Genomic DNA, 13,606 nt, shown 5'->3' with positions numbered 1-13,606 from the left:
AAATCCCATCAGGCAGTGGAGTGAAAGTTAACTAAGGTAACCTGCTGTGAACCTGATGAAGATGTCAAGCCAACATATGGCAAAAAATGTCTATTGTCAGAACGGGGAGCTTTCTTCCCTCTGAGGGAGGGTACGGTAGGAGGAGACGAAGGGTGGCTAAAGAAAACCGGGGATGGGAATGGGCTATGCAACCTAAAGAAAGGAATAACTGCGGTGGTCATCGTTTTACTTCTGGATCAGTAGTCTTTTTCTGGCCGGGAGGAGGCCCAACCCCTCCGCGCGCAATTAAAGGCGTAAGCAGATTAACTGGCATCTTTCAAAGGCCAGCAGAAAGAAAAACACTCGCAGGCGCTTTAAACTGTTTTTCCCTTTTTGCCCATCCAGGCTTACATTTCATGCCGATTTAGCGAGCGGAGGTTCGGAAAGAGAAACTTCTTAAACTATGATATGGTTCTTAGGTGTTCTAACACCGATTGGTCACACCGTGTTGGTACACGATTAAATTAAAACCTGACGCCGCAACACAAAACACCATATAATCGCTCCGCTGCGTGGCACCGTTGATCTAGATTGGCTCCATAAATAGGTCTTGATGATATTTAATTCCAATGCTTCAAATCTGAATAAACAAAAGGAGAAAAGAAGAAAAAAACCCTCTAAGGTAGAGCCTGCTTTACCAGCCAAAAAGCCCAACTGGCAGGCTTCACATGCGAGAGATGTTGGCCTCGGGGATTTCGAAGCCATCTCTACAGCTACATCTGAAGAAGATAAACAACAGTCTCAGCTGGAAGGAGAAGAAAGAAAGCGCTGCATGGAGATGATGTGACCCTATTAATGCCACATTAGTTGTTCTGTCTTTCCAGCTATGAGAGGAAAATGCTTCAGTGGGATGTGCAGAGAGAGAGAGCGAGGGAGAGAAGTGAAAGCGATACTGTCTCCAGGCTAGTTGGGATGCAACCCAATTTCACAGCTTCACGAATGAGTGGCACAGCATATGGATGCAACCTTTGTGACAGCCTCTGTGTATCACCACGTATCAGCGTTGATATTCCCAGTCAGATTCCATACTGGTCCAACATTATGTCAAACGCTGGCTCCGCATGACTGCATCTTCAGCGCAACACCAGCGTGTTTGTCGGGAGGAGGCGGGTGTTAGCCTCCTAAGCTAAGAAGAAAAAAACAAACTGGCGTCTCCCAGGACAGACTCTCTAAACCTCCTGCTCGACGTGCACAACAATGAAACCGATGATGGCAATAAAAATCCCTAAAATCTGAGATATAACCTGGAATCCAAGTTATGACCTAGATTTGTCTCTGTGATACTGAAGCAGACGACAGAGTTTTGATTAGTTTTGAAGGTGAGGATCTCGCCGCCTGGCTGCCGGCTGATTGGTTGGAAAAACCCAACATATCTGCACATAGTCACGGATTTCCTTCCATATGGTCCAACCATCTGCCTCAGTCAACAGCATCTATAAAAGCAATGTAAACGAACAACTCTATTATTAGGCTAATATGCATAAAAACAAGAGCACACCGAGGTGCAACTTTGGTCATTTTTTCCTCTTTTATTCCACAAATCTTGTTGAAACTGCCGGAAAACGTTTGTAAAAGACACTTTGTTGCAAAGCAGAATTTGCTGGGTCACGTGACCGATAACGTATACGGTTTAGGAAAAGCTGCTGCTCGGGGTCATTGTCAGACAGTCGGATACTTGGGAGAGAGTTCCTTTTCTTTTCTCTGAGGTGGCGGCAACAGCATCAGAGGAAACGCTGTGCAGAACAGCAGCTCCTTGAGATGCGGAGGGGATCGATCTCTGTTAATGTCATATGGCACAGCACCCAGAGGCAGCCGCGTGGTACTGATGACAGTGTAAAGCCTTGCCTTTGGCGGCTACATGCTCGGTGCTGCCGAGCTGTGATTTGAAGTTCACATGTAAAGGCTGGCAGACAGACAGCTCTCAGTCAGGCAGTCAGTCAGTCTTTCCACAGGGATGACAATATAGCTGTTAAAAGCATACGATAGCTCCTAATCTCCAACACATTCACGGGGATCTCGGTGCTCTGCAGGACTGATGGACAAAGTACTGACAGAAACACACACACACACACTTCTCAGAAATGTAATTGGCTTCTGCAGAAAAGTGCGCACCACGTTTTGCAGAACAACAACTTATAAGGGGAACACACCACGTCCTGCAGAACGCCATCTCTAAAAATAAAGGTAAATAACAGCTTGCATTACCTTTGCTGCAATAAAACATTTTCAATCACACATCACCGTGTAAGCATCCTGTTATTTAAGAAAAAAAATCATCTTACTCACTTAATCATTCTTCAAATATTTTCTCTGAGCAAACAGAACAATGAGTCAGCAAAACTTCCTCCAGAACAAACTCGCACCAAAGCCCAACATTTATCAATAGGCTTCATATCAAAGTAAAACCACTGTGTCGATACGAAAACAAAGGCCCAGTGGCTAAATGATGATTTGCAATGATAAATGGTCTCAGACATCCACACTGACCTATATTTTCTGTCCTGAAAAAATAGGCCAGAACCCAAATTAAGGGCCAGCAGGGGCGACTCCATGGATGTAAACGCCATCGTCTTCAGAGTAATTGTGGGGTGTTAGGCAACATCGGAGCAGCCTTGGGTGGAGAGATGTAGCCTGAGGGCAAAGCTGCTGGCATGTAAATAGTGAGAATAGAAGCTGAGATGACAGCACAGACAGTTTTATTTGGCATTAGACACCAAATTAAGGTCTAAAGGACAACAGCCTGGATGTCAGGATACCAGTGCTCACATCACGTCAGTAAGTAGGCTGATTTCCTTAATTGCCGGGGGAAACATTTCTGTCTTTTACATCACTTTACGTGGCTCTATGTGGCATCAGCCCAGTGAGATTTCACCTTTTGCAAATTTGTGGTCGTTTCCACAGTTTTCCTGTCTTTTTTTTGTTTTCTTGGTTTTTTTTCACAAACAGGACCGACCTCTGAGAAGCAGAGAGCGGTCGGCTTTTTTGTTTTTAAATCAAAAACATTCACATGTACACCTCACACAAAGTGGTGTATCGTTTAACACGGTTGGTAACCATGTTACTCGCCTCGTTCCCGCTGCACACGATACAGGAAGCGGGCCAATTCATGCAGTCATGAAACGTGACTCAACCCCTAATCCTTTTAAAACCCCGTCACCGCCGTGCTCTACATGACAGGCGCAAAAGTCCACGTATTTCCCAGCACAACTTTTTTCCTTGATGAAGTCTAATTTGCAGACCAGGTCAGATTCAAACTCTCTGCAACACTGAAACAGGGTCTGTGCTGATCCTGTTCATCGGTGGGCTAAAGTAGGCCACGCTGGTATTACACGCATATGGACCAGCCAATCATTATTCTTTCAGTCTGAATAATTGGTTGTGTGTGTGTGTGTGTGCGTGCGTGCGTGCGTGCGCATGTTTGTACCATCTGCTGCTCTGCACATACACACTCCTGCCCATCAGCTGAGTTTAGCAGCAGGAAACAAGCCACCAACACTTCTTAAGCTGCAAGTGGAGGTAATGTCATGAAACTCTTCTGCTTTCATCAAATTCATTTTAAATTATTGATCCATCCCTGCTTTCTCCCACTTTTCTTCTCCCCTCCTGTGGAAGGGGAGAAAGTCTAAAAATAGCCGGTGAGTGTCGGTGCCTAGAAGTCTTTCCATGTTCTCCCAGTCTGGCAGCGTGAGTGAATTCAGACGAGCCTCCTGCAGCTCCCACAGCCGCTGCGTCTCATCTCATGCACAGCCTCGCACATCCGTACCGATGTGCATACGCATGCACGGCCGTACGTGCGCGGGGCACACGCTATACATTTAAAACACGTACCTGCTATCACGCAGTCTCTCACACACACACAGAACTGTTTGCCCTCAGAGCTCGAGTGCTGTGTCAGTGCGTCGGAGAGCTCAGCGAGCAACCCCCCCAAAGATTCCCACCTCTCCGTTTATAAACCACCGCCATCAGCATAATTCTTCCTCACATACCTGCCTGCCACACCCTGTCTCAGTTTGCCCCAGTTCTTCACACTTTAGCCAAAAAGACTCTATTTTAAAGAAACAGCAGTTAAGATGATGCATGGATCGGTGCCACAGCATCACCGTCAGTCCGGTGAAAACAAGAGACGACAGAAAGAAAAGGACTGAAACTTTTTAATGACCGCAAAAGCAACAGTGTGATCTCACTGAAAGCTGAGAACAACACCTTTACAACACGTGGGCTTGAGTGAATGAGCAGAGAATAACCACAGTTTGGCCTCCACACGAGGAGGCCTCAGCGTCCTGCTGCCACACCAGCAACATCGGATTAACAAAAGCACACCAAAGGGGTTATTTTTTTCTTTTTGAAGATAATGTTCAGTTTTCCTCCCATAAAACCTGAAGTGTAATATTCATAGGTCACGATCACAGCCAAAACCACTTACCCCCACCAAACACAGATACTTCTGCTTTGGCAATCCATTGGTGTTGTGACCTGGGGAGCAATTATGGGAAAAATTCAAAAAGAGCTGGAAGCAGGGCATGACATCGCGGCTGAGCGACAAACGACTCCAGAGCAAAGCAGCGGAGCGCCGACCAAAACTGTGCAGCCTCTGTTGTCATCTATAACCAGAAATCTAAATGCAAACGAGTTTTACCGACACATTGCAGCTCACTGTGTATCAGTGTTGTTGTGGAGACCTGGGATAAAAACCACGAAGCCATCCTTTCATATCCAAACTGCTTATTCTTAGTTTTTGTTACTACATACGCCTCTATTCCATCCAGCTTAATGACGATGCTGTAAAACAGATAAACACTCGTGCACCTGTTACTGCTGCTAATATAATAAAGAACAGGGTGCATCACAACCAGCACCAACTTCAACCTGAACAGCTCGATAAAGTCCGGACAGCAGGAAGTCGAGGGACTCGCGCCATGCAAAACTGGGGTTTAGTGTCATACCTGAGCATACGTGCAGGGGCCAGGGATCGAACGACTAACCCTGTGATTAGCGGACAACACGCGTTAACACCCGAGCCGCTGCCAGCAGGAAACGGATAAAAGATAACAAAGAGTTTGAATATTCTGTGTAAAAAGAGCCAATTTACCAAAGTCATGAGGGTGAGACGAGAGAGAAAGGGAGAAAGGCTGAGAGATAAACAAAGTGTGAGACCCTAGGGTCCTCTCAGGAGTGCGAGTGGAGGAGTGTGGGCTCTCTAATGATCAATCAACACCCTGCTTGCTGCCATGGCATCTGTTAGTACTCCAATGGCCTCCCGTCTGAGTGTGAGCCCGCTGCAAACTCGACACACAGCTGGTATCCAATCACAACTCGCAGAGCCCGGGTCAAGGAGCAATTCTGACATTTTGTCGAATGTCAGTGTTCAACCTTTTCTAAAAGTTCGACCACACGGGAGTTTGGCTCTGTGAATATCGAAGGGTGGAAATGGGAAGGAGTGAAAGGCAAAGGAACGAAATGAACGTATAGCGCTGCTCGAGGGCGCTACAGCGCAGAGAGAGGCGGACCGATGACTAACAGGGGACGCTGTGAGACCTTCGCATCTCAGCGAAAAAGTTCCCAGTATGTAGAATAAAACTAACTTTTCATAATTGGACAAAGTAAAGTCATCAGGCTGCACGCTACACCTTACTTTCTTAAAAACCCTCCCAGAGTCCTCCTGCAGCAGATTTTAACACTGGCAGGAAGCTATGCCGAACACTGAAACCTGTCACTTATCTCAGACAAAAGGAGACACTTGCTCAAAGGTATACAACTGACAGGCACAAACACGGCATGGAAACAAGATCACAAAAAGTGCTTTCATCCATCCTCCAAGGGCAGAGGATCTCATGCTTCACACATTGCTCAAGACGTCAGTCTATCGGCAGGTTTTTGGGAAACAGTCGCGAATATTCATTCATAAATTCACTGACAATTTGGAGGCCGCAGTTTTTGAACTGTGGAAACAGTGCAGACAGAAAATAGGTTGTAGTTTATCGAACAGAGTAAACAGGACCGCGTTTCAAAATAAAAGACCTCCGTGCATCGTTCAATCTTTCCTCTGTTTCATTTTAAACAGTAAATCGTTCCCTTAATTGCAGCATGAATGTTGCTGTAAAACTGATATGCTGATCTATTAAGTTTATTGCTTTGTTAGTGGGAACAATCTGGCTGGAGGGAGCGGGCGAGGACAGGTAGCATCTGTCCCCACCTACTGCCTTGGCAGCATTAGCGTCATCTGCTAGCTTTGGCAGCATCTTGGAAGCACATCAATATGGCTTTATGTAGCCAGGGCCGCTAGTAGCTAGCATGCCAGTCACGCTCTTAGGCAACGCCTGCTCACAGCCTGAGCATCCACAGAGCAGCGAGCCAACAGAGCTAAGCGGAACTGAGCTGAGGCTGAACAGGGAGGCCAGGTCTCCGTGGACCAGGACCAGTATCTGTCATCTATCCACACATCCAAGCGTTGAGCCAAGTCCTGCGAACACTGCCATCATTGTCAGCTTTCTGTCTCCTTTTGCTAAACAGCGCTTCTGTTGGGGAATGCTGAGGCTCTTTAGATTTACTGATGCATTTGTGAAGGAGACTGACAGTTGAAGCATCTTTGATTTTTTAAGATAATTTCACTCGTAGGGCAGTGGACTACCCCGACGAACTACTGCAAACAGGCAAATAAAGGAAAAGAAAAACAAGCCCACCCTCGGGATTAATAACTGGGAGCCAGTCCAACAGGACACACTGGAAACACTGGCAGAGTTAATTATTCTAAATGACATGCTTTAAGCGCCACACTTACAAATTAGCGCCATTCTTCTTCTTTACACGCAGACGTGATGTAAATTGCAGTGAGTCAGACTTTAGGGCGCAGGAGAGGTCAGGTATCGATAGCAACAAAGCCTGTGACGTTCACGGCGACTAAATGGCTGCGCTGGCCGAGCATCACAGATCCTTGTAGTTATAACTGATCTCTGTGAGCACAACAGAGGCATGAGCCCAGCGCACATCTAGACTGGTCTGCTGCCAGCTGAACAACAAAGTGACAAAATGTATTGACCCGCGTTGCCTTTGCATTATCTTTCACGATGCTTAGGCACGCCAATTTTAGGCAGCTTCCTGAATCATATTTCCAGCTTAATACCCGATCAATCATCAGAGACTTGCTAAACAACAAAGTGTATGTCACAGAAAGGACATTTGCCATTTTTAAGCACAAAAATGGGAGATTAATTAGCTTTTTTTAAACTGCAGTTTATCAAACTGTCTTCTTGCTCTTTATTTATTTAGCAGAAAGCTACACAACATTCAAACAATTAAAAATAACAAATGGGCCTACACTACACCCCCTTCCTTGAAGGGACACTTTTTAATCCCACATTGGCAACCACAGGTAGGCATGGGAGGCTTTACGCATAATAGCTAATGAAACATTGTTTGTGTGGAGCCTACAAGCCCAACAACAGGCACGATCAAACAGTATGTGCAGTATTTTTGGCCTTTCTGAGTCAATATGTTAGGTTTGGATTCATTCAATTCAGTTTTATTTTTCCCAGAACAAATCACAACAACAGTCGCCATAAGGCGCTTTATATTATAAGGTAGACCCTACAATAATACATACAGAGAAAACCCAACAATCATATGACCCCCTATGAGCAGCACTTTGGTGACAGTGGGAAGGAAAAACTCCCTTTTAACAGGAAGAAACCTCCGGCAGAACCAGGCTCAGGGAGGGGCGGGGCCATCTGCCATCTTTGAGATTAAGCTGTGTGGGAGGTCTCACATACTGGTAGCAAACAAGGCAAGTTGACTATTAAGTAAAGATGTCACTAGAACTTATGCTCAGGGCATCAAAAACTCTAAAAATGCAACGACACTTGTTCTTCTTTGGTATCATAAACAGCATAAGCACAGAGGCAGAGCGAGTGGCGTAAAACTACAAGTGTTGTAGTCCGTCCTTACATGCAGACAGAGAACCACAAGAACAGGAAAAACTACAAGCAGCACAACATAAACTACAGCTGAGGAAGTCCAAGGGGTGATGATCAATTTGCAAAAGGTAATATGCAACTAACACTACTGTGCTTTGAAATACAGCCAATCTAGCAGCGCTCATAACACACCTGCATTAATATCGGTTCAATGAATTCACCCCATGAGTCACCTCAACCAATCACAGCAGATGGCCCCGCCCCTCCCTGAGCCTTGAATTAATTTAATTGAGAGTCTGTTCATTTCACAGTAATAACATCTAAAGTATTATTCTTCTAATGTCAGGTCACCATATTTATTTCTGAGAAAGCTGGCGCCGCTGTTGTGAAACCAGCTTTTGTTCCATCGGCTGAAATGTTTGCAATGGCAACGTTAACGCTTATGCTAACACAGCGTAACAGTGCGACATTAGCCGGCTACATGGCAACCATCCTAACATCTCATCAACATAACATGAAGTCAACACTTTAAATAAATGATCTGCCAGCATGTCAGTGTTTTACAATGTGCTCTTACTTTAGGAGCTTATATTTAAGTACACAGGATGATCATTTTGTTTTGGTATTGAATGGGTAAGTATGTTGTACTGGTACTGGACCCAAGCTTCTGGTATCGTGACATCCCTGCTATTAACTATAGATTACCAATACTTTAATTCTGGTGTATTGATCAAACCCACTTTATGGAAACAGGGGTCTGAATCTCGGTGTGCTTCAAACAGACGTTAAGTGTTAAACATGACAGCTACACACAAGTCAAACGTAATTACTGGCTTTCACTAAAGCAATACATGCACTAGTAAGCACACTGTTGTTCCTAAATAAGCCCGTCCACAGCATTAATGTTCAAGAAACGAAGAGCCCGCACCACAAAAATGTGCTTACAGATGACAGATGATGTCCGAGTACTTCCCCCTGAAATGCCAAACCTGCTATTATTGTTTCTGTAACGATCTCCGACCCGTGTTGTTGAAACTGCAATAGACTGATCTTTCAAAACTTAAAAGGAATAACAACAGGAAGGAAGTGAAAGTCATTATTAGCAGTCACAGAAGGGAAGCATCTGACAGACGAGACTTTGTTAGATGGACTCAGTCAGATGCTGGCGAGTCAGAGTTAACGACCAGCTGACCTAATCTGGTATCATTTGGTTCGGGTTCTCTTGGAGGGAACACTTAAACAAATCCTAATTCATGCTTACAGTGAATAAACCCCACAAATGACCACATAAACCAGAAGCAGCACACGGCTTCAGTGAACTGGTTAATGGAAAAGTTGCAGGTTGGTTACTTAGGTTTGTCCCATTAACACAATTCATTAAGGTTTAACCCTTTATGTGCACTGCACTGCTGATTCAGACAAAGGTTTTCTAAGTCGATGCCTTTGAGCCATCAAAGCTGTTACAGTGCTGGTTACTTATATTCAGAACTAACGACGTCACACAGATCTCAAATGTCAGCCTTTGTGTCGGGCAAAAATAATTAGCTGCCAACTAATAAATGTTTATTCTGCACAAATGTACACTGAGGAAAGTCATCATGAGACAACTAAAGACAGGTTAAGCTTTTCTTTAAGCGTGTGGGTGTTGGCTTTTTGCACAGTGCTGACTGCAGGAGGTGTGAAACACAGTTAACACAGGAAGTTTGAGGGTCGACACACTGACCAACTATCAAAAGGTCTGAGCTAATCTTACCTGCACTTTGAAACATGACCGAAAGCAACAAAAGGATGCTGCTTTTAACACTGCAGGGGTAACGCTGCCGCACATGGATCTGGTTTCAAACCTGCAGGACCAGGATGTGGTGAAAAGTGGCACAACAGTGATGCAGCATCAGCAAAACTCACACAGGCTCTTTGCTCACTCAAAGGAGACTCCTCCTCAGTCGCCTGAAAGCATTTGAGTTGAAACCAAACTGCTGGAAGAGGGCGTGCACACAACAAGTGAAATCCAGCCAAAAAATCCGTCTAAAATTAAACTTGTATTCCCTAAACTGTGGAGGAGATGTGAGAACAGCACAAGGAAACTTAAACCCTCCTCCACTTCTGCAAACGCTCGCACGTTCTACATCATGTTGCTATGACAATTTAATTATAGTCTATCATGACTGCATTTTTGTTTATGTGTCTATGTGAGGCAGTTGGAAGATTATGTGTGAATGTGAAGTGGCACTCTTTGGCAAAGTACCTAATACTCGGTTGCAGGGAAAACAGCTCTAGCTTGTGGCGAGCGAGCATGTTGGTTTCACAGCGCGGCCAGAGCCCGTTTGTTGTGAGTCACAGCATTAACTCATTCAGCTCCAGAGGAAGGAGAATCGCATATGTCAGGGCTTCTCGCATGAATACATATAGAATAGTGACGCGCCGGTAAAACAATAGACCGCTCTGACAGCTGTAACCTTTGCGAAGTGTTTTGTTTCACGCTCGCTTCACCGAAAGCCAAGTCAAAGAAAGGGAAATTGGTGAGAATCAGAGGAGAAATGACTCATTCCTCATACGGTCGTCTGAAACTGCTTCTTTTAAAAAGAAACATAAAACCACCGCAAACACGAGTCCCGCCTGGCAGACAGGACACATTAACGTCACGGCGACTCCTCCAACGGGGGCCGTTCTCATGTCGTACCAGACCTCAGCACAGTATCTACGTCTCATCGAAGCCGCGGCGTGCACACGCAGCTCCGTGGCTCCACTCCAGAGAGCAGGGGGTCCGGATATGAGTCCAACCCCAGATCATGTGGAGAGGAAGTCGGTTATTACAGAGCGTGCTAGTGGTTTATGAGTTTGGTTTTAAAATCCAATATGAGAATTTGATCCAAGGGCAACTTTCGGTCTGCTCTGGTCAGCTCGGCGGCTGCACACGTGAACCATCCAATAGCACCTCTTTCAAGTCAGCACCGAGCAGCAGACCAAGACAGCTGGCCTAACATGTAGCTACAATACGCTTAAGTGATAGCCGACTTATGAGCAACACTGGATATGGATGTGAAGCACGGGTTACTCGATTTCCCATATTCAGAAAAAGGTAGAAACCGATGTTGTTCTTCAGCGGCTGCAGTCGTTTCCCAGGATAGTCCCACTACAGGAATGTCTGACCGCTGCAGAGGGCCGAACAGTTAATGCAGCCTGCTGACCCAAGCACCATCTTTCTCCAAACAATCCTCGCGGGGTCACGGTTGCCAGAAAAATGTCTACATTGGTGAACTCGGGCTCAGGCAAATCTGTCAAATAAATGAAGACTGTACGACGCTAACAGTACGATATTACAGCTGCTAACAGCTACTCCCAGTTTCACTTTTACAGCCAAACCGGGTCATGACCTCCTCTCGTCCTTAGGATCTTGACAGACTAAACTCTGAATCACATAAAACCAAAACCATAATGAGCACCCTCATTGTTCGAGTCTGGACTCATGCAGGAGTGAAGTCCTGTGGTGCCTGCTGTTGCTCCAGTGTATTTACAAACTACCCCATCACACACGCCGTCCTTTCTGCGTTACAATTACTGGTGTTACAAACTGAGAAAAAACGTCTATATCAGAAAGCACAAGATGACTTTGTCACATGTCGGTGAAATGACCATGAATTCTCATTTTCCAGCTAAGGTCGTCTCTTTGCACGAGCCCACACACTTTCTCTAATTTCTTGTTCCATCATCCCACAGTATCTGTTACTTCACAAGAGTCTGCACATTTGACTCTCGCAAGAGGCCTTAGGGTCAGCACGAGACGCAGGGATCCAACGATTAGCAGACAGGACTGGAACAGTTTAAAGGCTACAGAGTCAGAAAAAAGGAATCTGCAAGTGAAAGAAGACTATTGAGGAAGACCCTAAAAGCAAACTTTCACTTCCATTTATGTACTTAGTGACAGAGCTGGGGGAAACTGCACTCAGATAAAATGCAGTATACCTGAGCTTCATTGGAGCAGTACACATGTGCATCCTGCATGCGTTTATTAAGTTAGGAAATCAAAAGGCATACTCGTCCTCTCAGTTGCTGGAAACCAAAAATGCTTCTTTCTTACAGAAATGAGCCAGAGATTCACGGGCATTTTGGTACAGACACGTGTTAAAACTGAATGGTTTAAGGTCAGAAGTTGTCCACGAAATGCCACGTCAGGCTTTCATTAACTGAGCAGAAAGGGAACAAATAAGTAAGCAGTTCATTTATGTTGTTAAACAGGAAATTAACAGGCTGATAATTTGATCACAGCTCTATGAATCACGCACAACATTAAAGTTTTATAAATAAGTTGTGCGCACACAGGCTGAAAGTTATAAATGGAAGATCACCTACCCTCATTTTCAGATGTTGGACACGCCACCTGTACAACCAGATCAAATGTTCTTTCTGGATTCTCCCTGAAAAGAATGAAACAGTGTTTACTGAGAGCTGAGGGGGAATAAAAGCAGGTGTTACATCCACAAGCTCGGGCACAAAGTGCGCACAGCCGCTGGGTCGCATTCCAGTGCACAGGTATGCAGGTGTACCCACTTGTGCCATCGGAGCTTTGGATTGAAAGAAAGACGGGCTCTTTGATCTCTAACGTTATCGAGCTCAGGTCACGGGACACGGCTCGTTCACGGCACCGAGCGACCGGTGTCCGTCTGCTCGGCTAGCGGAGCTGCTAATTGGTGGTCAGCTAGCAGACACGCCGACAGACTGACCCAAATGCGGAGCAGCCAGCTGGCCTCGCTGTTAAAGCCACTGCTGGAGATGATGGCTCAAATTACGCCAGACATTCCTTCGCATTTACGCACGCAGCTCCCGTTTAGCGTTATTCAAGCACGCGTTAGCCTTTAGCATAGAAGCAACAGCAGAGAGGACAAACACTCGGAGCTCTTACTTTATCCTGCTGTCCATGGTCTAGTTACAACATCGCGACAGCTCCGTGCTGTCGGGGGGCTTTGCTCTGAGGGCTGTCCGACAGTATTTCCACCTCGTCCTTCTTTCAGCCTCAGCCCGTCTCTGCTTCGCGTTTATCGGACACTGTTCGGAAGGTGCCGCGTCCGCATGCCTGGAGGTGCGATATCGTGGCAGTCGGTGCCGTCTTTCCTGCCGCTTATGTGGCCTAAATCCACGATTCAGCGCCTCCGCGGCTATTTCCCACAACAAACACCATCCAGGAAGTGCTGTCAAAGATTTGGTGACGTCAGCGCGTCCGACGAGCACCTTGGCTGCTGCAGTGAGCGGCTGCTGCTCGTCTGCCCGCCGGCGGCTCCCTGCACTTACGCTGAGTAACAAGCGCGATGCGCACAGCAGGCCTGAGCCGTGTGATTCACGGTTTTGGTATTTTTTTCATTATTGTTATTATTTTTAAACGGCTTTCCCCACGAGACTGTGTTATTAGTTCAATATCTATGGCAGCAGTAGCTTCAGTGCGGCCCTGGGAGCCGCTGAGGGGGCTAAAAGTAGAAAAACAACTGATTTTGTCCAACAAACACGGATATAAGCTACAAATAGTCTTTGTTTTATTTCTAACTAAATGAGCGTAAAGATTTTTAAAAAGTCTTCAGTACCTTAAGATAATGAAAACAGTGAAATAGTCCAAGTTAAACACACACATGGTTGATAAGTGTAAGGCTGAGAGAATAAAAAAGTCT

General features: G+C 45.6%; 1 protein-coding gene across 2 annotated transcripts in view; it reads right to left on the bottom strand.

The window, feature by feature from the left end:
* dennd1b (DENN/MADD domain containing 1B) overlaps positions 1 to 13,138 on the bottom strand; it is a 94,844-nt gene extending 81,706 nt beyond the window's left edge. For both annotated transcript variants that reach the window (XM_085387385.1, XM_085387386.1), the window contains exons 1-2: positions 12,850 to 13,138; positions 12,300 to 12,364 (exon numbers count right to left, since the gene is read on the bottom strand). In XM_085387385.1, the coding sequence (XP_085243511.1) occupies positions 12,300 to 12,364; positions 12,850 to 12,866 (82 nt within the window). In that variant the 5' untranslated portion in view covers positions 12,867 to 13,138. The remainder of the gene's footprint in view (positions 1 to 12,299; positions 12,365 to 12,849) is intronic.
* Positions 13,139 to 13,606: the final 468 nt, after the last annotated feature.

This window comes from Rhamphochromis longiceps, linkage group LG17 (assembly GCF_057381845.1).
Source record: "Rhamphochromis longiceps isolate RC_006_pf linkage group LG17, R_longiceps_female_GT1.1, whole genome shotgun sequence".
Classification (NCBI taxonomy): Eukaryota; Metazoa; Chordata; class Actinopteri; order Cichliformes; family Cichlidae; genus Rhamphochromis; species Rhamphochromis longiceps.
The sequence above is the reverse complement of the archived record's forward strand: the minus strand, read 5'-3'. Positions and strand labels throughout refer to the sequence as shown.